Raw genomic sequence first — 25,173 nt, forward strand, 5'->3', positions numbered from 1 at the left:
ATTTTCCCTGTGCTCTAAGTTACAAATATAACTACACATGCACATTCTATTGTGCTAGAATATACTCCCCTCTTTGCACATGTTTTATATAGCAGTAATCCATGACATGCTTATTTTTGCTTCTTTGGCGTTATCCTTGTAGGCTCCATTCATTAACAGATACTACGGAAAGGCCGATGAGGTTTTGTAACTTGCTAGATGGGATATGAAGCAGCCTGATTTTGGCTAAAAAACTAGGTGTTATCAGATGATAAGAGAATCTCACAATGAAGTTTAAGAGGCAAACCCCTGTCCTTTGCACAGAAGTAAAATTTATAGGTTATGAATTTTGAGATAAATGAAGCCAGAGATCTTGTATAGGAGAATTCTGTAAGATAAATTTGGTTTTTTGAATTTTAGTATTCGACTTGATTGTGTTTGAGGAGCATGAATTTTTCCATGGCTGAGTTTGTCTTGATCCTTCATTTTTTATTTTTTTTTATTTTATTTTTTTTTGTCAACCCAACTTTGGATTCAAGAAGCAAGATGAATTATGTAACCTGTTTCAACAAGAGACATACGACAAATATATATATTCCAAGTGTTCAAGAAGCAAGATGAATTATGTAACCTGTTTCAATAAGAGATATACGACATATATATATTTTCCAAGTGCCCAAGTATGTTCTTTCATAATGGTAATTGTTAAGCAAAAAGAAAAATGAAGAAAAATTGAACAAATAAATTAAAAAAAAAATGGTATTTAAGGTCATTTCTTTATTTAATTGATATGAAGAGATGGGAATCCAAAAGGAATTTTTATAGGCGATTCTGTGACAAATGCAAGTGGATTTTCCTTTTTCAACATTAATTTCATTTTTAAATTAGCCAATAATTTTGAAAATTATTTAATAACCACTATGCAATTCATATGCCACTACTATAACCATCAATATTACACCTTTAGATTTAGGATTCAAATTTTGACCTGAGTGAAATTCCCTTTACCCCTAATTGTAATGAGTATAATGTTGTCCAAAACAAAATTGTTTAGTTATGTCTGATAATTATTAAAAGAACTATAAATATTTAAGAAGAGTGCCAGGCCATTAAATTTGTATACTTCTTCTTTTTTAATTAATAAGATATAACAATACATAGAGGTTATAGTAGTAGTGCTATAGATAATAAGCTGTTTATCGAATTTGACCAAATAATGTTTAAATATGTTATTGGTTGAAAATTTAATATAAAGAAAATATGAATAAGTAAATTTTAATATAAATCAACAAAATATTGTTATATAACTCCCCACACGATTTAGTAAATAAAATTTGCAAAAAATTTGGTGTGTCTTGTACTTAGTCAAAAAATTGCGAACATTTTTACACTAATGTTTTAACAAATTTTTACACTAATGGCCTTGATTATTTTTTTCTTATTAATAAAGAAATTATCAGAATAGATCATCTAGTATGCACATCAGGCTGCAGATGAATATAATAAATGATAATAACTGATTTTCATAATCTAAACCAATAAACTAGAGGTGCTCATGACACATCAAGTACCCAAGCCATAAGCCTTTTAGTGAACTCTATAACAAGACACCGTAAAATAAAATAATCGATTTGCCCACTTACAGATACACACCCCACCATCTGTCAGGTTTGTTCCGGCAAGATACAAACAGTAACACTATAGGCATATTGTACAAACTAAGTTATGCTAGAAGGGAAAGTAAACCTACAAACCAAAATAAATCTAACCTCAATCATAGAATAGGTGATCCACAAAAAAAGCAGCCAGTAACATATTTAATCTGTACAAAGATTTTTATAACTTTATAGTAATTTTCTAGTAAGATTTTAATTCTTACATTTTAAATCCTTGAGGGATTTTTCATTTAAATATCACTACCGATCCATTTTAACATGCAATTATGACATTCACAAAATGCATATCCAGCACAATGAGTGCACAAACAAATACACAGTTTAAATAAAATAGATGGAAAAATCAAACATGATATTACTACTCCATTTACTTGTACAGCACTAGTATTTATTAAAAGTGGTGATCCAAACGCTCTGAAGAGAAACATGTTGCTAGGAAGTAAACATTGCTATTAAAAAAATAAATAAATAAATAATTGCAATCGTGAAGCAAAGAAGGTAAACATTGTAACTGTTGCATGTTGCAAATTTTAAGAATGAATGTAGAGTGCTTATTAATTCGAAACCATTCCCCAACCCCAACCAACAAAATGAGTGTCGTATTTCACCAAAAAAATAAATAAAAAAATAAAAGTAATAAACATCTAAACCTGGAAAGTGAACTTTTTCAAACTTGAAAAACGTGTCATTGTGCTATTGCGCTGTCAAGGAACCTGGTCAAAGCCGCCTCAACAGAGAGAATTTCTCTGCCGGGTGACAAACAGCATTCTATATTTGAGATCCTTTTGACTTTGGAATACAATTAATATTCAGTTTTTGTTGGCAGAGAGAGTTGAATCAGGAAGAAGAGGCAGTGAGTGAGTGTGGGTGGGGGGTTTTGCCTTTTGGTATGGGACATTGGGAGGGAGGGAGGGAGGGAGAAGATGGGGGAGGTTGCTCTACTTCCAGTTGTTGGAATGGTGATGGCAGAGTGTGCACAAGCCGGGCTTATGATTGTAAGCAAAGTGGCCATGTCTGATGGCATGAACAACCTCATCTTTGTCTTCTACTCCAACTTACTTGCCTCTCCTCTCCTCCTCTTTTTTTCCTTCCTCTTCTACAGGTCAGACCGACCTCAACTCACTTCCTCCATCCATGCTGGCTTTTTCTTGCTTGGTCTACTTGGGTAAGTTGTAGATTTCCTATATATACCAGAACTACCCACTTTGAAAAAAAATTGAAATTGAAATGTGGGTTTGTTTCCATTTCAAGTTCCGATCTTGTGTTATTGCGAAATTCGGTGGAATGCTTTGTAAGTCTTTGTGGGTTTATTTGATATTATGATATTTGCAGCTTTTTTTGTCAGTTCTTTGGGTATACTGGGATTAATTATAGCTCTCCAACTCTTGGCACTGCAATGCTCAACCTCGTCCCAGCTTTTACCTTCATATTTGCAATTACTTTAAGGTTATGCTCCTCTTCCACAGTCTTACACTTCTCATTAGTGGGTCATACTGCTAACTGCTCATTGTGATAATCCTTTAAGATCCACCTTGTGTGCAGCATTAGAGTGTTTCTTTAAAGGAATTGAAACCGAGAAATATGAAAGGGCTTAGATGATGGAATCCATCAATCACTTTTAATTGCTGCAGAGTGGTAAATTTTTGTAGAGGGCCCAATTTAAGGAATTGGGTATAGCAGCTTATAAGTTTTCTTGTATGTTAAAGTGCTCTTTCAGCTAAAATGATTGTAAAATGCAATTTTCAGAAGCTGGTGGAATGGTGTTGTTAAATGATCTAAAATACTTGCTGTTAAACGTATCTGAATACATTTAACTGGGGTGGTTTCAGGATGGAAAAATTAGATTGGAGAAGCACCAGTAGCCTAGCTAAGTCCGTAGGAACCATAGTTTCAATTTCAGGGGCATTCATTGTGACCTTCTACGAGGGGCCCTCACTTCTTATGACATCCCAATCGGTTAACTTGTCTCATGCACAACTACCCGTGCAACAGCCTAACTGGATCGTTGGAGGATTGTTTCTTCTAGCCGATTGCATTATGACTTCAGCTTGGGTCATTGTAGAGGTGAAATCTGTAAAATGAAAATCCTTTGGAATTTTGAAAATTATTAAGAAATTGAACTTGTACTGTTCTGAGTTTCAGGCAAAGATCCTCAGGAAATACCCGGTTGTATTGATTGTGGTCTTTTTTTACTGCCTCTATGTGGCTGTTCTGTCTGGATCAATCTCTTTCATTGTAGAAAGAGATCCAAGTGCTTGGAGCTTGAAACCTAACGTCAGGTTGCTTGCTGTCCTATACTCGGTAATTAGATAGTATAGCTCCACCAAAACCAACCAGACAAATTGACAAGTTTTCCAAAATGACTACTAATTCTTTGACACTTTAATTTGTACCATTGCAGGCTGTTTTTGGCTCTGCATTCCAAGTTGGTGTATGTACATGGTGCCTAAAAAGGACAGGTCCTGTTTTTGTAGCAATGTTCAAGCCTTTGGGGATTGTGATTACGGTTATAGTTGGTGTTATCTTCATGGGGGAGGCTATCTACTTTGGAAGGTTGGGTTTTCTATCATTTGAAACTTTCCTTAGTTAAACTACATTATTGTGATAGGTTTTCACATGGAGCAGGCTCCTTGAGCATCAAGAATTTGACCTTTCTTCTTATTTTTTTTTTTTTTCCTCTTCTCCTTTTCAATTGTTAAAGATGTCAGAAGGATACAGAGATCAGGAATATTTTTCTTCATTTTTTTGTTTTTTTGGCTGCAGATTGATTGGAGCAATTATAATTGTCGCTGGCTTTTACTCTGTGATGTGGGGAAAAGCCAAAGAAGCAAAGGTTGATGAGGATGCTGGGATAAGTATTTTGGAATCAAATAGGCAGCAGGCACCTCTCCTGCAAAATGGTATTGAAAACTAGAAGCTTTTTATGGTTAGTTGATAAGAAAATTCAATAATTTCTTCTCATTGTAAATATTTTACTTCCAAATATATGGAGTCCTAACATTATTATATGAGGCTAAGGCAGCTCATAGGGATGAATTTGGGGTTTATTAGAAATCAATTTGTATATTATAAGATTTATAGCCTTTAGATGTTTATCCTTGTATGCATTGGAAACCCCTTCAATCTCCATTTCAACATTGTCTATAGGTAAACCATCCTCCAAACAACCTAAAGCTTCCTCTTGCTCAAGTTGCAAAGAAATGCTCTCATTCTCTGAATCATTCTCGAGCAAACCATTATCTTCCATCTCCAACATATCAGTGAAGGTTTCAATCTTCTCCATCCTTCCTCTGTAACATATAAGGCTCTGGACTTTTTTCTTCCATAGAAGCATAGGGCATTTCTCAATCAGCTCTGAACCTTCATATGCTTCTATCAAGAAGCACTAAACCTCTTCCCCCCACTCTGAAACATAAACAATACCAATATGCTTCAGAAGAAGTCTCATTAGCTTTTGGGGCATCACAAGTTCCCTCTGGAAGTGGGTGGGATGGTCGGTTACCAATCTCTCCTCAATTGTAAAGCTAAGAAGCTTATGCATTACAGCTACAGCCCTCTTGTCAAATTCTAGTGAACCAGCTTTCAGTCCTCTGGCATCTGCATAAGAAGGAAACTTTTCTGAAATTGCTTCTTTTCTGAAAGTGCTCAATTTTAACTCCATATCTAAACACTTTCTTATGACTGGGAGGAAATTTTAAAGGAAAAGGAAGAGAAAGCAATCCCGGGGTATGAACAGGGGACTCTGTTATGCCCACTGCTTTCTTCTTCAACTCTGTTATAGCCCAAGCAGGATTCCAATTAACAAGTTTCAAATACTCAGGCTCATCCTCATTTTTCACCACTTTAAAAGTGTTGGGGATACTTGTGAACCCAACAGTCCAAAAATCAATCAGCAGGCCAAAGTTTCTCCTCAAATGGGCAACTTTATCCAAAGTAAGCAATTTATCAACAACATCATTAGAAACCGAGTAACATATTCAGCAGCATTATCCCTGTTCTCCTCAAGAATCCTCGCCTCTTATTCCATCAGGTCCTCAGCTAGCTTTGTCACCCTAAGCCATAAAACGCCCCTATGATCCTTAAACTACTCAAACAATTTAGGTGATTTCCTAATGAAATAGGAGACCTTATGGTGTTTAGGGAGATTTACCTGCCTCCAATACTGTTCCAGTGACCTTACTGAAATAATCATTTCTGGCTCTTTCTTCAGAATTACCTTCAAGAAGAGTTTTGGAGGCTATCTTCCACTTCTCTGTTACAATTTCAAGATCATGTTCATTTTGCTCCTGTCCTATACCCTTTTACTGGAGGTCATGAATCGGCCAGCAATCCATGATCACCACCCAGGGAAAGCTTCTTCTCTCTACCAATTTCTTCTCACAAGCATGTTAGCAATAAATGCTTACTCAAAACGGGTAATATTGATCAGCATTCACAGGGAACTAGTTCATTTGGGATACTCATTCATGTCCAAATGCAAAAACCCTAACCCTTTTTTAAGCTATCAAGTGGTAAAGGGACTTGAAGATAAATCATAAAACAAATGACATGAAAAGATTGGATAGAAAAACGCCACCTTCTGATCCATAAACTCAGGCCAAATTGTTAACTTTGCTTCCAAGAGCAACCTTTAGGTGCTAGAAGATCAATTCAAACGTTAAACTCTACACTGTCTCATCATTGGTCCAGTTAGCTTGAAGTTGTCATGCCGAGGATTCTTGGAAAAATCAGGTCAGCTGTTTTCATCAGTTGATCCGCAAAGCTCAACTATCTTGTTTAGTTGCTCGGGCTAAGATGTAGAATAAAAAATTAAAATTTAAAAAAAAAAAAAAAAAAAAAAAAAAGGTCGGTCATTCATATAATAGTTAAAAGTTAAAAATTTCACTGAAATTTTCCCATACATGGGGGAAAAGTATTTTATAAAATGGGCAAAGTTTTGAAGATTTCTGTCTAAATGTCAATTCACACGTTAAAGTCCAAATTATCTATACCATCAGGATCCTTTCAATAAACAATTTTCCATAATATGTTGACATCCAGAAGCAAAAGGGTAAACAGATAGCTAAATTATTTCTCACTTGTTCTTTTGGTATGCAAAAGCTTCCAAAACATGCTAATTTAATCCAAATAGGAACCTCAAAACTCAAAAGCAAAGCTTGTCTATGCATAGTACAACAAAATTAATTTTATTTTGTGATTTAAGAGATATGTAAGAGATACAGACGTATAAGATATGTAAAAAGTCGAACTACAGCAAAAAAAAGAAATAGTTTAGGTGGAAGGAAATTATTAAACCCATTTATTCAGATATCAAATGTAATGATAAGTTACAACTATATTGAGATGATGCAACCAGTTTACTTACCTTGATTCCTTTGCTCATATAAGTACCTACCAATAGCATTATGTTAGTGGTATTTTTTAGACTTTTACAAGATAATTTGTGAACCAAGGAACCAAACCACCGGTCGAGGTTGCATCCTCTTTCAGCTTAATAATGTTCTCGTGCTCAAGTTTCTTCAGAATTTTAATTTCCCGAATGGTCGTGATTAAAACTACATAAAAACTGTAAAATGTCAGGAAATTTATAGTAAAATTTGATTTTTTTTTGTTTAAAACTAGGAATTCATTAAAATCAAAGTGATAAACTGGTATAATATAGCATAAATTTAGGAGGCTTCCTCAGATACATTCTCCTGAATCATATAAATATCAAAAGATTACGAGAACTAATTTGGATCTATAAACCCATATACTTTTTGATATTTGACTTAGCTGTTCTAGAGGCCCAAACAAAACAACAATTAACAAAATTAGAGAAGTACAAAGAGATGTCTTTAAAGAAAGGCTCAGCAGCTTATTGCAGTGGATTATGTCTTTTTTATTTAAAGCTTGGATGACTGATAGTGCATCTAATTCAATCTGCACATTGAGTCATTCGAAACTCTTAGCGAATTGCATAGCCTTCAATAGAGCTTCCAGTTCAGCCACTTCATGAACAAAAAATCCGATTTGAAAGGTGTGGATGTGTAGAACCTTTCCTCTATCATCTCAAGCTATCATGGCCAGGTGACTCCCCGTGCTTCTTTCAGCCATGTCAGAATTTAGCTTGATGGTGCCTATTGGTGGGCAGCTTCATCTGGTAGTGTCTATGCCATTGGTGATCAGTTGTAGAGTTCTGTCATTTCCCTCACGCCTTAAAGTCTCCTTCAGTTCTCTGAATCTTCTCATTACAATCCCCGGCAAAAGATCAATCCTCATGTCTTTTCCATCATGGTCCACTTTGTTTCTAACCCACCATAGATGCTCCAGGTGATGGTACTAAAAGCAAAGAAATCTTCCTTATCTTCAGAATGGACTGGAAGAATACGCAGTGGGTTGGCTATACAATTTAAAAAAGAGAGAATATCATTGCTGCCCGACTCCTCCACCTAATTCCCCACGGGCTTTTTGTGCCATCTTAATTGATTAAACAATCTACTTCTCATATATAATATCTCTTATCTAACAGGAGCAAATAACACATGAAAAGTAACACACCCTTCTTTTTCATTGTCCATTCTGATCTTTTACAAACCAACAATCTCTCCACTCCTGGTTTCTCTGACCATGAACACTAGACTACAAAAACAGACACAGATCGAAAGTGAAGGCCTAATTTTTTACCAGCATCAGTAAGGCCATAAAATTTATATTCCATAATAAACATAGACATAAACAATCGCTTTACATTTAACTGGTTTTTTTTTTTTTTTATTCCTCTTCCCCTCTCATAATGTTTTTATTCCGTATTTCAGTCCATCAAAATCCATAATTCTCAAATAAAATTTGAGCTTCTAACAAGTAGAACCATTTGTCTATGCCAACGCCATATGACCAATAATTAAATATGTCAAAAACTATCAAATCATGATTTCTAATTAACTGTTTCACTGGTTTATTTTGTGATTGAAGTATAAATTTTATATTGCACCCGCAGAAGGAAAAATGTTTACAAAGCTATATGAAAAACAAGCGGATATCCCTACTATATTGAACAGAAAGGGTCACAATTTTCACTGTCTGGGTTAATTTAAAACAGATAAAGATCAGCCCTTTTTGCCACACTCAAGCCCAATGCAAACTTTTCAAGGCAGCCACAAATTCTTAACGAAAAGGGTGAAAATAATAATAAAGAAAATAAAAATCCATCATAGAAAGCTTCAAAAACAATGACAAAATAAGCTGCCATAATACATAAGCCAAACAACAAAATACCACCAAACCAATCGAATAATTTTAAACTCAACGAATATTTTTGTATAAACTTAGTAGAAAAGAATGCACTCAATATATGTTTTTTGAACATTTTAGAATAGATTATGAACAAACAAACACCTGTAACTCTTTTACTACCAAAAGAAAAAGTGAAAAACGAAACGAAAAGAAAAGAAATTTAATAAGGGCATCCCATAATACAGAGCCTTTTTTCTTTTTATGTTTGTTTTTTTTAATTATTATTTTTTTAAAATTGGAAAATAATTGGGCATAGGAAAAAAAAATAGAGAATTTCTAGTTGTACTACCATTTGAACTCTATACAGTTTCATTATTGATTTATATTTTTATACTCATTTAAAATTACTATTAACGATATTTGTTAAGTAAACCTATTTAAATAATTTTTTACAATTTCATCTTCCTCTCAAATAATACATTATATATATCCATCTAACTTATACTTCATTAAAAATTAGGATTACAGATACAATAATTATTCACAAATTATGGAAGCTCAAAAATATTAAACAGTAAGATGTATTTAGTTTTTTTTAATTTTTATTTTGTGATAATTATTTTAATTTAGATTTTTTTTTTCTATCGCTTACTAACGACCAGGTCAGAACAACACTCTTATATTTGATTTGGTATATTAAAATTCATCTTTTATTTAGAAGTTTAAAACAGATCATTTTTTAATTGTTCAGAAGCGTCCATCCGAACATTATTAAAATGTTTAGCTTTTATCTATCAAATATTGTATGTATATACAGGTATTAAATACCATACATTATATACAGATATTTAATATGTTCAGAAGCTTACACTTGAACATTTTCAGTTGTACAAAAGTTTACAACCGAACAACTTAAAAAGCTTACAATTGAACAACGTCAAAGTTTAACAAAAGTTTATAGTTGAACTATTTAAAAATATATTTTACAAAAAAAATTACAAAATTACTAGGTTGAACAAATTCAAATATCTCAAATATGTTCATAAGTCCATAATCAAACATCTTGAATATATATAGAAATTTAGGACCAAACATTCCCAAATAATAAATTACAACTTTCAAAATGTTCAAAAATATAACTTAATAATTTTAAAGAATTTTAAAAGTACAAGACTGAGAATTTTAATGACATTTAAAAGTTTACAACCAACATTATACAAGAAAAAAAAAATTTAAAAATAGAACAGAACTGAACTACTTTAAAACGTTTAGTTGTATACGACTGAGCATTTTCAAAATTGTTCAGAAATCTACTATTAAGCATCCAATCATCATTATCCTCCATTATTTGTTTGGTTTTTTACTTTCAAATAAATAATTTTTATGTCATTAAAAAAACCAAAAAAAAAAAAAATCAATCCTAATTCATAATGAAAAGGAACAAATAAAAATATTTTAATGAAAAACTGTATATAGTTATTTTAGAATTAAAAAAAAAAATTATGTATAAAAAATATATAATTTTGAAATTGTATAAATTAAAAATATTTTAAAAATAAATAATATTATATTAAATAATTTTATATTTTTTATATATTTATATAATAATATATAAAAAAAAATAGAGCTGTAATAAATCACTTTAAAATTATAAAATGAAGCACTTAAAAAGAAAATTAGAACCCAGGTCTCCAAAAAAAAAAAAAAACGAGGAAGGAACCCAGGTCTCCACCATTTTTCTTCTTTCGCTAAAAATAATAAAAAAAGAAAAAAAAAAAAAAAAAAGGAAAGCAGCTAGGAGATAGTAATTAAATACAAGATAAAAAAAAAATCGAAAAACAAAAACATTTTTTTCGCCACAACAACAATAATGATAATAATAATATAATAATGACAATAATATATAACAACAACAATATAACACGTGTCATTGGATTATTGGGGTGGCAGTGGCAAACAAAACTTCCATCTTTTAGGATCCTTTTGACTTTGGAACACAATTTGGTATCAGTATTTGCAGAGTCGAAAAGGAGGAAGGAAGAAGAGGGAGAGACTGCGGGTGGGGCATTGGGATTGGACATTGGAGAGAGAAGATGGGGAAGGTTGCTTTGCTTCCATTTGTAGGGATGATGATGACGGAGTGTGCGCAAGCTGGGCTTATCATAATAAGCAAAGTGGTCATGTCCAAAGGGATGAACAACCTCATCTTCATCTTCTACTCCAACTTACTTGCCTCTCCTATCCTCCTCCTTTTTTCCTTCCTCTTCCACAGGTCTCTCTCTCTCTAATCTAAAAATCTCTCCGTCTTTTTCCTACCTCTGTATAATATGTATATATTTATATATATAAAGTGGCAGAAGAATCACTTAAACTTTTGCTTTCATAAAATGTTCTAAAATGGCAGATCAGAGAGACCTCAACTCACTCCCTCCATCCATGCTGGCTTTTTCTTGCTTGGTGTACTTGGGTAAGCTCTAGATTTCCCATTATACAAAAATTTCCCACTTTGAAAAATTCGAAATTTAACGTGGTTTTGTTTCCATTTTATGTTCCTGATCTTGTTTTATTGTGTATTTTTGGTTGAATTTTGCATGTATTTGGTTTTTTTATTTTATTTTATATTAGTGGCTGTTTGCAGCTTCTTTGCTCAGTTCTTTGGATATACTGGGATTAATTATAGCTCTCCAACTCTTGGCACTGCAATGCTCAACCTTGTCCCAGCTTTTACCTTCATATTTGCAATTACTCTAAGGTAATGCTTCTCTTCCACGCTCTCACTTCTTATTAGTGGGTCATACTGCTTATTGCATATTATGCTAATCCTTTATGGTTTACTGGTCTTCTCGCTATTTGTTTTAATATCCAGTATTAGAGTGTTCCTCTAAAGAAATTGAACCCTAGAAATATGAAATGGCTTAGTGGCTGGAATCAATCTATCACTTAATGGCTGCAGAGGGCTCATTTTTTTCAGAGGACCCAATTTAAAGAATTGGGTTTATCAGCTTATACGTTTTTTTGTATGTTAAATGCTCTTTCAGCTAAAATGATTGTAAAATGCAATTTTGAGGAGCTGGTGGAATGCTGTTGTTAAATAATCTAAAATATTTTCTGTAAACATGTCTAAATACATTTAACTTGGTGGTTTCAGAATGGAAATATTCAATTGGAGAAGCTCCAGTACCCTAGCTAAGTCCGTAGGAACCATAGTTTCAATTACAGGGGCACTCATTGTGACCCTCTACAAGGGGCCCTCACTTCTTATGACATCCCCATCGTTTGACTTGTCTCATGCACAATTACTTGCGCAACAGCCTAACTGGATCGTTGGAGGATTGTTTCTTGTAGTGGATTGCATTATGTCTTCATCTTGGACCATTGTAGAGGTGAAATCTGTGAAATGAAAAATCCTTGGGGATTTTGAAAATTATTCAAAAATTGAACTGTACCTATTCTGAGTTTCAGGCAAAGATCCTCAGGAAATACCCAGCCGGACTGATTGTGGTCTTTTTTTACTGCTTCTATGCTGCTGTTCTTTCTGGAGCAGTCTCTTTGATTGTGGAAAGAGATCCAAGTGCTTGGAGCTTGAAACCTAACATCAGGTTGCTTGCTGTTCTATACTCGGTAATTAGATAGTATAGCTCCATCAGACCAACCAGCCAAATTGACAAGTTTTCTAAAATGAACACCAGTTCTTTGATACTAAAATTTGTAACATCGCAGGCAGTTTTTGGCTCTGCCTTCCAAGTTGGTGTATCTACATGGTGCCTAAGCAGGACAGATCCTGTTTTTGTAGCTATGTTCAAGCCTGTGGGGATTGTCGTTACAGTTATTGTTGGTGTTATCTTCATGGGGGAGACTCTCTACTTTGGAAGGTTTGGTTTCTATCATTTTACACTTTCCATGGTTAAACTATGTTATTGTGATAGGGTTTCACATGGAGCAGGCTTGTTGAGTATCAAGAATTTGATCTATCTTCTTATTTTTCTTTTTCTCATTTCCTTTAACCAAAATGGCAAAAGGATACGTATATCAGTATTATTATTTTCTGATGCATATTGATTGGAGCAATTATAATTGTCGCTGGGTTTTACTCTGTGATGTGGGGAAAAGCCAAAGAAGCAAAGATTGATGAAGATGTCGGAATAAGTAGCTTGGAATCAAATAGGCAGCAGGCACCTCTCCTGCAAAATAGTATTGAAAGCTAGAAGCTTTATATGGTAAGTCACTAAGAAAGTCTATATGGCACCTCCGTGCACGAGGAGGCAGTTTTAGTTGGACTGTTGTCCTTTCAAACCAATGCAAATGTATAGAGTTTCATCAGTATCTTTTTATTTTCAGATCATTGCTATTATTTTAATTTGATAATATCTTCGTTTCTTAATGAGTGGTTTGCTTTTGGGTATAATACAGAGAGTTATAGTTGGATCTTGCAACAAAATAAATATTAAGTTGTTTGCTTGTGACACTTTTATTTGGGCTACACCTAGAAGAAGTCTCTGAAACCTATTTAATATGCAATCACAGTTTCTTTCATTTGTAATGTAGGGTCTTAAACATGGAGAGCATGACCAAAGATGTAAGCAAGAATTGAGAGTTGAGTTTTACGGGGTCAAAAACCACCAAAAGTTTATGTATTAAGGAGCTGGAGCTTCTTCATATGCCACTTTACAATGTGCTTTACTTCTGATTCAAAAGGTATAAATAATAATGTAATTTTATGACATATTCCTTATCATTGGATAAATGAAAATCACCATATTCTTGGCTACTATGCCATACCATAGCTTTTCTCTTTATCAATGGTGGAAAAGAAGTTGTTGAGTTCACAGTTGGAAATCTGAAATTTAGACTAGGTACAAGCTTTATGGTCTACCATCCAGGCATCCACATTCTATTTATTTATTTGTCAGTGGTGTGGGGAGAGTCTTTCCAGTTTTAAGGGGATCAAGTTTTTGATAAAATGCAGAATTCACTGTATAACTGTCGAGTATATATATTGACATTTTCCACCGTTGAAATTAAATCATTATAAAAAAGGATTTCTTATTCTTTGTATTGTCTTTCATTTATTTAATTAATACCAGCTGAAGTTTCATTTGTGAGCATATGTATCTTTCCCACAGGCTTTTTTCTTGTAATCTTACTTGTGAATATTGGAAACACCAATTAATGTGAGAGTTCACAATTGCCTGATGCTCTTCTGATGCCTCGACTCAATCCAGCAAAATTACTCCCTTCCATTGTTTTTCAAATTTGTGTGAGCTTAAATTAACTAGAGGGTGAGAAGTGGGAGGATGTTTCTGAGGATTCTTCGATGAACTTTCAGAGATTCCTATGGTTCAGTATAGAAATGCATTGATACTCCACTTTTTTTTATTTTTTTAAAGGTCTGGGGGAATATAAGTACTGTATTTCTGGGTCCCTTGATATACATATAAGATCTAAGTGTGTGCCAAAAGATCCGGTAAATTACTAATAACTAGATATAAAGACTACTTTTTTTTTTTTTTTTCCTTTTATTTTGGCAATAAGACTATATAAGGTTTTTCTAAAAGTAAAAAACATCAAACTTTTAATGGTACACATCAAATTTGAAACAGAAACAGTGTAAAGAATTTTAATTGCCAAGCTTTTGGACTTTCGATAAGGAGATTGCAAAAAATTCTTTTCCTTCCTTGTTTCACATTAGAAATATGGATATTCAAATTTAGAATCATTCCTGGCTAAAATAGAGAATTAAACAACAAAGAAGATAGATAAGATGTGAAACAGACAATTGTAATATATCCCAATGGCTTCACCCCCAAAAATTTCCCTTACCATGAAACCATATATATAAATAAATAATGACAAGAGAAACCAGTTTACAGACCAGGTGCAGTCACAGTGGAAGTAAATTTAAGCCTCAGCATCTGACCCACCAACCTTTTTATTTATTTTTATTTATTTATTTTTTTTGGGTGAATGACCCACCTACTACTGACGGACAGGAGACCAGCCAAAACCTGAGCCTGGGACCCATATATATAGAGGGAATGAATTAGTACCACTCATTCAGAATCCAATTAGATATATTGAACCTTGCTTATTAAATTAATCAAATTTAGTGGACCAGAATGCTATAAGAATCATATATTGAACCTTGCTTATTAAATTAATCAAATTTAGTGGACCAGAATGCTATAAGAATCATCTTGGGGTAGGGACATTAATCCTAAACGTTTGAGAGAATTCCCAAATAGGACACAACTGTTTTTCTTATACAATAATATTCACTTGTAAAAAATAAAAAATAAGAAATAAAACCCTTATAAAATGGGTTAGGAGAAAGCTTGGACAAAACGTAATTAGATAATTAATATGGGGAAAACCCAAAAAAATAAATAAATAAATAAAATAAAAGTGAGGGACAAATGGAAGAAAAACATGTGCGCCCAAGGCCTCGTTTGCAACAAGGAATTAATGAATAGAAATTTGTTTGGGAAAACATATGATTAGATGTCAGCTTGCCTCTCATATTCTACAACTTTTTTTTTTTTTAATTTTTTTTTTGTAAGAGAGATATACGAGTTGCTTCTTCTCCTTTAGAAGTAGCTTCACCCTTCCCCAAGGGTTATTACCCTTTTCTCTATCTTCTCTCCCCCACTTCCTCAACAATAATAATCATGTCTTGTTTTTCTCCTCCTTTTATAAATAACACACACTGCAACAAAAACATCAAAATATTCAGATCTGCTAGCTAGTTAGACATTGTAGTTCCAATAAGTTTCTTCTTTTTTGGTTTTGTTTGTGATAGAAAGAAACTTTTGGCCTTTAAAGATTAATAACTAGCTAGCTAGGTTTCAGCATGCAAGAGAGTCAGAGAGAAGGAGAGAAAGGGATATGGGAGGTGGTGCCATTTGTAGTTATGGTGGTAATGGAAGGTTGTACCATAGCTCTAACCATTTTTGCAAAGACTGTGATGACCAAAAAAGGAATGAGTCCATTCGTCTTTGTTGTTTATATGCACGCCCTTTCCTCTCTCATCCTCCTTCCCTATTCCTTCATTTTTCACTACAAGGACAGGTTCTCTCTCTCTCTCTCTCTCTTTCTTGTTTCCTTGAGCTAGCTAGTCTCTCATACATGTATATATATATATATATATATATATTTGTGATCAAGTGAGGACACATAAGTTAAAGATATGGTGCGGATACACATCTTACTACATGTTGCGGGAGCAAATTTTTCATCTAATTAATAACATGTATGAAATGTATCCTCACGGTATCCTCAAATTTTATCTTTACCTGATCGGGATTTTACATATAACATATAGTTTTTGGCACTTTGGGGATCCTATTATAACATTCTTGCTGTATATTTATTGATCAATATTGCAGAACACAGCAACCATTCTTCACTTCCAGTCTCTTCCTCCGACTCTCCTTCATGGGCTTAACGGGGTTTGTACTTAGTAGCTAGCATCATCATGCACACAACCTATGCATGACCAAGGATGCTAATTTAGAGGAATCGTGAGAATTTAAATGTATTGAATTGTGTAAAATACACACATTCAATTAAAATACATTTAAATTTTTACAATATCTTTAAATTAGCATCCTTATTAGAATCAAACTAATATATATATATATATAGAATTTATAATGATAATTATTTAAGTTCTACATGTAAAATTTATTTGTGATGATCATGGTTGGAGGAACCATATTCAGAACTCATGATCATCATTGAATTGGCATGTAAAGCCTCTATATGATGATTATTTACGGCCACAAATGGCAAAAACAAAACAGATTTAAGAGATGGTCAACTGGATAAATTGATAGTACCCCCACCACTCCCTACCTCGAATTGGTTATTATTAATTTCTCTGTTTCTAAAGAGGTGGGGGAGCTAGGGAAGTGGCGGGGGCCATTGACTCTCCACTTGACCCCCTGTGATTTGTGAATATTCTGGTACAAAGGTGGGTCTAGCTTTGGGACCCCCAACTACAGGCTTTTTTTTTTTTTTGGGTATTCTTTTTAACCCACAAGTTTGGGTTTGATCAACGGGCCAGACTAAAAATTATTAACTGGGCTTATGTAAAATTGCTTTCTGGCCCATCTATTGGCAGATCTGGGCTATGGCTCCTGGAGAGCACAAGGCATTGAATCAATAAAATGCAACTCTAAACATAACCAATAATATTCCATGATGATAATGTTACAAAGACGGTTTACTTTTGCCATTAGATAGTAAAATTAAATAATTTGATGTTTGTAACATTTTGGTTGTGTTTATTTGTAGGATAACTATATCTCAAAACCTCGCATTTCTTGGCCTATCTTATAGTTCTCCTATTGTTGTATGTGCAATGGGCCTTTTGATCCCTTCTTTGTCCTTCATTCTTTCTATCATTCTCAGGTCACTTTCCTTTTCCATCTTTTTACCTCATATTTATTTATTTATTTTTGATGAATCATCTCTTCTATTATATATGTTAACCAAAAACTAATTGAGTGAAGATGAGTTTAAACCTGTTTATCCTTTAAACAGAAAAACAAAACTAGATTGGAGAAACTCAAGCTTCCGAGCCAAAGTAACAGGGACAATAATATCATTCATGGGAGCAACAATGGTGGAACTCTATAAAGGTCCACTCATAAGAAAGTCTAAACTTTCTTCATCTTCACATCCATCTTATCCCACAATCAACAAATTTCTTATATACTCCTCAAAACCTGAATATTGGGTTCTCGGTGGCATTTTACTTGCAACTTCTTCTCTGTCTGTCTCTGTTTGGAATAATGTACAGGTACAGAAATATATTTGGCTAGCTGCACATTCAATTAATTGATTGTGGATTATTTATTTTTATTATTATTATTAACTTTTTTTTTCTTTTTTCTTTTTTTTTAATATTTTGGTCAGGTGGGAACTGTAAAACAGTACCCACAAGTAATGAAACTGGTCTCTTTTTATAGCTTATTTGGGACAATTCAATCTGCAATGTTGTGTTTATTTCTGGAAAGAAACCCGGATGCCTGGAAACTGAAAGTTGATACGGAACTGCTTCTCATTGGGTTATCAGTAAGCATATTTAATTTAATTTATAAGCAAAGCAATATGAATTTTGGTAACGTAAATATTTTTCATGTGGTTAGATATATATATAATTTTGCTATAAAAATGTATATGTATAGGATATCAAACATGTATATATATATATAATTATATTTAATCCGCTACAGTTTATATGAAATTATTTCACAAATTACATATAATCCAATATAAATGGTTGACATCATACACGTTTATACATTTTATTGCAAAATTATATATATATATATATATATCTATATATATATATATATATAACTATAAATAAAATATTTACATTACAATGTAAATATCAGCATTTCGTTAAAATATAGATATTATGTAATTTAAAAAATTACATCTAAATTTTGTTAAAATATAGATACTACGTAATTTTGGAAATATATACAGTGAGAAACAACAAATATTATATGGTATACAAGACATGATGAACAAAGTACAAACGATTCTCAGAGAGTGCATGCATTTATTTGTAGGCAGTTTTTGCGGGTTTAATTAGGAGCCATGTCCACATGTGGTGCATGCAATTGAAAGGCCCGTTTTATGTCCCCATTTTCAAGCCATTTGGCATTGTTTTTGCCACCATTTTTGGTGTAATCCTCTCTGCTGTTCATTATGGCAGGTAAATAATTAATTTTTTTTCCTAGTCTTCTATTTATCAAAAAAAAAAAAAATGAAAAAGAAAAGAGACTCAAAGTCTCCTAATTGCTTCAATATTGTTACAAGAGGTTTATAAGATATGATTATTTTAAACAAATATTATTTTTAAATCCCAAATGCAAATACCAAGAAGACTATTATTCCATATTTACCATCTATAAATTATTATTTATATATATACTACATGATCATCTCTATGCGTTACACAGCAAGTAGAAGGAAATTTGATTGGGAATTTTATTAATTGATTTTTTTTTTTATATTTGTGAATTAATGCAGTGTGATAGGAGCAATTATAATTGGAACGGGGTACTTCGGTGTTATGTATGGGCAATTGAAAGAAGAGGAATTAGAAGCCCAACAAGATGATAAGGTGAAAATCATGGAATCTTGCGAAGATGAGAAAGTGCCTCTCTTGCAAGAAGAAAACATTGTATAGAATCTTGGAGAGCTATATCAACGTCAATATATTAAAGAGAAAAATGCTCCCAAACATAAGCATTTCATTAGTAAGTCCCCTAATCTTCTATTACATTAATCCGGATCCATATCTTATAGTAATTATAAGTGACTTATCACCTCTAATATATCACTTATATCGGGTAATTAATTGATTCTGGACTTAAATTTTGTCCGGGATAATATACAAGAGAATTTCTCTCTCTCTCTCTCTCTCTCTCTCTATATATATATATATATATATCTATATACATATATACACACTTACGAATTAAGTTTGATAGATCATAAACTAATTTTTGTTTCTCTTATCAGATGTTTTTGATTGCGAAGGGCCATTGTTTGGAGATGAATTAAATTAAGTTCGAAGTTACCTCTCTGATACGATTAGTGATTAGAAGTTGTGCATTAGTAGTTTCTGTGAATATGTGTGGATATGGAAAAAAAAAAGTTTTGAGTTTTTTTTTTTTTTTTTTGGTGAATAGGTAAAAAAAGTGTGTTATGTAAACATGATGGTTTTCCGGCTATATATGCTTGTATATTAGTCAGGATATATATATATATATATATATGTGTGTGTGTGTGTATAAAAAGGACTGTAAATGAGACTAAAATAAAAATCAGTATATTTTGTGAGGACGAATATATGGGTTCCTTATTTATAACAACATTTTTTTTCCACATGGCAAGCAACATCGTATACGAGTCTTTACACCGAACTTTTACCATATCAAAATGCTATATTAATTTTGACTATATCATCTCAATAATATAATGCTATATAAGTAAAGTAAGATTGATTTAATTGGTAAATAATTTATATTTATATTTGCAAGATTGAAAATTCAAAATAAAAAAGAAATTATTATAAATGATAAAAATAATGCTACATAATAATAGAATACTAAATAGAAAATAAATAATCCATATTAAGACTAAGCGGTAAATATAGCTATAGTAGTTGATTGAATATATATGTTTTTAACAAAGATATACAATGTGGTTGGATAAAGAAATTGTCGGAGCTACCATACACGTGATCCATCAGATATTAGGGATAAGGTTGATATTGTCAAATAAATTATTGATTGTGGTGGATCCCATTTACACATTGTCCGGTTATACAAATTATTCGATATTTATTGCAATGTTCAGAAACCAAAAGAGAAAAAAAAAAAGATTCCGATATTCCATCTACAAAAAAATAAACAAATAATTTTTTTGATAAAAAAATAAAATAATAAAATAAAACGGCAAGCAATTATTTTCATACATTGAGATAATTAGGATGGTGTGAGAAGGTAGACACACATCACACACTTATATATATATATATATATATATGATCATCGCATGACATTTATATATTTGCATTAAGGTGTAACACAACATAAAGCAAATTCATTCTTAATTTTCTGCCTGTATATACATCAATTAACTGACAGATATATTGTCAGATTCATTAATTAATTTTAAATGAAAACAGCCAATTAAATTTAAAGCTTAAAATTAAGTATCTATGCGTAAAACTATATATATAAATCATTCTCCATCTATTTTTTTTAATAAATTTGAGATTATATATTTTAATACATTTAACATTTTGGTGAAAAACATATCTGAATCAAGTAATAATTATAATAATATTTGTGGTGGTATTATAAAATAGGATAGCGGGCCAAATCCAATGCCATTATTAATTGTCAAACAAAAAGACGCGCACACACACACACACACACACACACACACACACATATATATATATATATATGAGCTAAAAATTAATTGTGTGTAAATTATGCATGAATTTCTGAAATCAATTTTATTATATCTAGCAGCTGAAAATGAGAGAACATAAATTATAAAACAACCAACTGCAGCTGACCAAAATTCAGAAACTCATATGTAATATAATATTAGTATAATAAAAAGACCAATATGCATCTGGCTGACTCCCTTCACAAAGATGAAGTCAGATATGCACATATGGGACTTTTAAATTATTTACTAGAGGAACAGATAATATTATATAATATAGAACAAGGATTTAATGATACCCTTGTTATTTGGAATATTGTCTAAAAGGCCTTGCCAGTATTAATGTAGGAATCAACCTCAAGGAAGTTCTTAATAGCAAAATCCTTGACAAGGTCTGGATTTGGAACATCTTCGCTTGCCTTCTCAAACTCACAAGCCCATTTCACCAAGCTTCCTTCTCCTTTTGGAGTCACAGCCAGGAATGCCTTGAAATTCTTGTAGTACTTCACCAGATCTCCTTCTATCACACTGTAAGAAACTGCCTTGTTTGCTTCATCTACAGCATCTATTCTCTCTTTATCCACTTTAACAAGTGGAGAACCTATATATATACACACACACACACACACACATAGGTGACATGTTCTAATCAAGCTAAAATGTCCAGCAAAAAATCCCATCTAAATGAGATATAGATCTATGATTCTACTATGTTGGATGTCAATGTTTAATTACATATTATTTGTGAGATATATTCCAAATAACATATAATTATATACGACATCTATTATAATGTAGGCGATTGCATCCATCGTTGTAAAAATTTTTACATCTAGCAAAATGAAATGAAAAATATATATAAACATTTTGTATATATATGTATACCTTCTGCATAAGTTATGAGGCGGATAGAACCAGGAGCTTTGCCATCACCTTCAAGGACATCAATGCTTTTGTAATCATGAGAAAGAGCCTTTGGGAAGAGATTGGTTGAGTCTCTAATGCATTCCCAGAACTTATCAGCAGAAGCCTTTACCTCTATTTCCACTTCAAGCTTTCCACTGGAACCCATATTTTTTAAATCTCTAGTGCACTATTACAAAGAGCTAGCTTGGAAATTAACTAGCAAAATGTGTTATAAGAAAATTGAATGTGTTTGAATGAATGAGAAAGTTTGTATTGGAAGCAGATTTATATATAGAGAAAGGAGGGCCTTAAATGGATTAGGAAGAAGCTCAACAACCAACTTCATTGGCCTCCATTGAAAACACAAAGAGTTAGATATGAAAAATTGTCACGGGCAGGATCAGACATGGCCCAATCCCTTTAAAGTCCTTCAGGTTCAGTAGGTAGGCGTATATTAAGTGCTTTAATTGAATCCCTAGATCCAGCCTAGACAATGCCTCATGAATATCGTGTATTGCAGAAAAAATATTGTTGAAGTCAAAAAGTAAAATCGCACAATAGTAACTATTAAAGGTCTACATCATTTTATTCCTAAGCTATGAGACTTTCTCTTTTTGCCTCTTAATGAAATTATAAAATGTGTCGCATTGCCTTCCAAACTATTATATTTGTATCACTTTATAGGAGTTTAGTTGAATAAGTATTTTGCAAGCAGTGAATCTGAAGAAATTAACAGCTTATGTAAATTTTTTTAAAAAACATTTTATGGTATTATATTTTACTTTTATGTATTATGTATAGCTAAGTTGGACAAAATCATTAGAAAAAATTACATGATTGGACATCATATGCATACAGCAAACCAATTGATTATCTTTCCAAATCTCATATTGTTCAATAGTAGATATCGAAAATTTTAGTATATGCTGTTTATTGTAGACTGATTAAATGTTTCTGTTATGTCATATTGTTTAATAGTAGATATCGAAAGTTTTAATACATGCTGTTTATTGTAGACTGATTAAGCATTTCTGTTATGAATCTTTGATTGTTATATTATTATAAAACCTACAAAACAACAAAAAAAAATCATAGAGACAGTTATGAAATCAACTTTCTCAACCCTCTTTCTTATTAGGTTAAAATAATATGGTTGTATCTCAAAACAATGATCTCATCTCTTATTTATATAACCCACACAAAATAATGAATAATAATAATATATTTTTAAATAATAAACTTATTGACATAGAAAAAGGTATTAGTATCTTATAGTCTAACGAGCCTACCAAAAGATAAAATGATAATGGCTCCAACAGGGATACAAATTTATTGTTTTTAAAATTCTGTTCTCAATTCTATCCCATTAATAAAAAATTAACATCTCATTTGAAATGTCATCATATATTTTCTCATATTTTTACATCATTCACCATTAAATTATATTAACGGAAGCTTTTTTATGGTTAAAAAACTCCAACTTAAACTACTTTATTAAAATTTTAAAAAAACATCCTTTATCATTCTTCATTTTTTTTTTTTCCCTTGTGCCATTCTTGCCGTTTTTCTCCTTTTCAACCATAACTTTTATATTTTTTTAATTATTATTATACCAACCAGGTCCCACTTATTAAATTTTTAAAAAAATCCTATATCATTTTTTATTTATTTTATTTTATTTTTTATTTCTTGTGCAATCCCCTGCCATTCTACCGTGCGGCAGCAGCAGCCATTAAGGCTTCTTTCTCTATTTTTCTTTCTACCATACGGCACTGCAGCAATTTCTTTCTCTAGTTTTTTTCTGTCGTGAGGCACTGCAACAATCATCAAATCGTACCTATCATCCTCAAAAAAAAAAAAAAAAAAAAAAAAAAAAAAAAAAAAAAAGAAGAAGAAGATACCTTCTCTGTTTATTATAAATTAGACACTTCATGGGTAGTTTTCGATAAGTGATTATTAGTCTTTATATCAACATTCTTGATTATTTGCCTGAGTAAATTTATGTAATTATTATATTCAATATTAATTTCAATTTTATTTATATAATATTTAATCTAAACAATAAAAAAAACATATAAAATTTAATTATACACCTTTTCATTTGTGTGCTTGGTTTGTTAATGTTTCTATCAATAGAGGGTTTAGAATATAATATTGCATTCTTGCTATATTCTAATATTTTATAATAAATTAAAATATTCTAGGCTTTAAAATATATATTTTTTCATTTTGCTTTGATATTATATTTTCTTTAATATGATTAAGCTTGTCATATATATATATATATATATGTATATATACATTTCTTTAGAGATAAAAATAATATTTTTTTTATATATATTTTTGATGAATAAATTATTCTTTTATATTTGATGATAGATGTGTTTTGTTCAAATTATAAATTAATGTTTCATTATATATAACATAATACACCATTATTATCAAATCATAAAAGTTTATGTGATGCATTTTGCTGTACATAAACAGAGCCTTAAAAGAGATTGTATTGTAGGAAAAAGTTGTTGTAGCACCGTAGAGTAGAAAAAGAAAAAAAAAAAAAAAAACTAGATAAAGAAATTGCTGCAGTGCTGTATGGTAGAAAGAAAAATAGAGAAAGCAGCCTAAATGGCTGCTGCTACCGCACGGTATAAAACAAAAAAATAATTAAAAAAGATATAACAGTTACGGGAAGAAAGAGTGAAGAATGTTAGGGGATTACACAATAAATAAAAAATAAAATTAAAAAATTAAAAAATTAAAAAGAAAAGAAAAGAAAAAAAATGATATAGGTCTTTTTCAAAACTTTAATAGTGGGATCCGGTTGTTATAATAATAATCAAAAAAATATAAAAGTTATGGTTGAAGGGGAGAAGAACGGCAAGAATGGCACAAGAAACCCCAAAAAAAAAAAAAAATTAATGATAAAGGATTTAATTTAAAATTTTAATAAAGTGGATCCAATTGGAGTTTTGCAACTATAAGAAAGCTTCGGTAGTATATAATTAAACGGTGAATAAAGTGAAAACATGAAAAAGTATATGATGCTATTTTAAATGAGATGTTAACTTTTTATTAGTAGGATGGGATTGGCGACAGAATTTTAGAGACAAAAGATCTCTATTCGTTAGTTTACGGATACAAATTTATTGTCTCTAAAATTCTGTCCCAAATTCTGTCCTATTAAAAAAAAATTGACATCTCATTTAAAATGTCATCGCATACTTTTTCATGTTTTCACATCATTCACCGTTAAATTATTCTAATGGGAGTTTTTTTATGGTTAAAAAACTCCGACTGAATCCACTTTATTAAATTTTTTTAAAAAAATCCTTTATCATTCTTCACCTTTTTGTTTTTTTAGAATTTATCAGGAATTAAAACAAAACAAAAAACAAAAAGAAAATTAAAAATTCTT

At 31.7% G+C, this 25,173-nt stretch overlaps 4 protein-coding genes and 1 pseudogene across 15 annotated transcripts; 3 read left to right on the forward strand and 2 right to left on the reverse strand.

Annotated features, from left to right (window-relative positions):
* The first annotated feature begins 2,558 nt into the window (after positions 1-2,558).
* Positions 2,559-4,742, forward strand: LOC125418539 (WAT1-related protein At3g28050). 3 transcript variants are annotated; one of them, XM_048462114.2, is made up of 6 exons: positions 2,560-2,820; positions 2,988-3,101; positions 3,485-3,719; positions 3,798-3,956; positions 4,057-4,208; positions 4,419-4,742. In XM_048462114.2, exons 1-6 carry the CDS (start codon positions 2,579-2,581, stop codon positions 4,567-4,569), a joined length of 1,053 nt encoding a protein of 350 aa, XP_048318071.1. In that variant the 5' UTR covers positions 2,560-2,578; the 3' UTR covers positions 4,570-4,742. The 3 variants fall into 3 exon arrangements, with proteins under 3 accessions (XP_048318072.1, XP_048318071.1, XP_048318073.1); XM_048462116.2 differs by having other exon boundaries at positions 2,677-2,820; positions 3,001-3,101; XM_048462115.2 differs by lacking the exon at positions 2,988-3,101 and having other exon boundaries at positions 2,559-2,820.
* Positions 4,669-5,991, reverse strand: LOC107409899 (protein WHAT'S THIS FACTOR 1 homolog, chloroplastic-like; annotated as a pseudogene).
* A 4,863-nt stretch (positions 5,992-10,854) lies between these two features.
* LOC107434607 (WAT1-related protein At5g40240) lies at positions 10,855-13,921 on the forward strand. Of its 7 annotated transcripts, none has more exons than XR_007237813.2 (8): positions 10,855-11,142; positions 11,275-11,337; positions 11,509-11,622; positions 12,019-12,253; positions 12,333-12,491; positions 12,591-12,742; positions 12,876-13,087; positions 13,416-13,921. XR_007237813.2 is itself a non-coding variant. In XM_048463240.2 (7 exons), the coding sequence occupies exons 1-7, from the start codon at positions 10,964-10,966 to the stop codon at positions 12,927-12,929; spliced, it is 942 nt and encodes a 313-aa protein (XP_048319197.2). In that variant the 5' UTR covers positions 10,855-10,963; the 3' UTR covers positions 12,930-13,066. The 7 variants fall into 7 exon arrangements, 1 of the variants encoding a protein (XP_048319197.2); XR_003053563.3 differs by having other exon boundaries at positions 10,856-11,142; positions 12,981-13,087; XR_009635336.1 differs by having other exon boundaries at positions 11,001-11,142; positions 11,496-11,622.
* Positions 13,922-15,393: 1,472 nt separating this feature from the next.
* Positions 15,394-19,750, forward strand: LOC107434612 (WAT1-related protein At1g70260). Of its 4 annotated transcripts, XM_060813774.1 has the most exons (9): positions 15,399-15,935; positions 16,253-16,315; positions 17,163-17,279; positions 17,412-17,509; positions 17,633-17,670; positions 17,787-17,945; positions 18,452-18,597; positions 18,915-19,144; positions 19,410-19,747. In XM_060813774.1, the coding sequence occupies exons 1-8, from the start codon at positions 15,718-15,720 to the stop codon at positions 19,072-19,074; spliced, it is 999 nt and encodes a 332-aa protein (XP_060669757.1). In that variant the 5' UTR covers positions 15,399-15,717; the 3' UTR covers positions 19,075-19,144; positions 19,410-19,747. The 4 variants fall into 4 exon arrangements, with proteins under 4 accessions (XP_048319311.2, XP_060669757.1, XP_024923319.3 ...); XM_048463353.2 differs by having other exon boundaries at positions 15,400-15,935; positions 17,412-17,670; positions 19,410-19,743; XM_048463354.2 differs by lacking the exon at positions 16,253-16,315 and having other exon boundaries at positions 15,394-15,935; positions 17,412-17,670; positions 19,410-19,750.
* Positions 19,751-20,984: 1,234 nt separating this feature from the next.
* On the reverse strand, positions 20,985-22,075 carry LOC107434609 (MLP-like protein 423). The gene is made up of 2 exons (XM_016046091.4): positions 21,738-22,075; positions 20,985-21,453 (listed from the first exon to the last, which is right to left on the reverse strand). The coding sequence occupies exons 1-2, from the start codon at positions 21,922-21,924 to the stop codon at positions 21,173-21,175; spliced, it is 468 nt and encodes a 155-aa protein (XP_015901577.1). The 5' UTR covers positions 21,925-22,075; the 3' UTR covers positions 20,985-21,172.
* Positions 22,076-25,173: the final 3,098 nt, after the last annotated feature.

This window comes from Ziziphus jujuba, chromosome 12 (assembly GCF_031755915.1).
Source record: "Ziziphus jujuba cultivar Dongzao chromosome 12, ASM3175591v1".
Lineage (NCBI taxonomy): Eukaryota > Viridiplantae > Streptophyta > Magnoliopsida > Rosales > Rhamnaceae > Ziziphus > Ziziphus jujuba.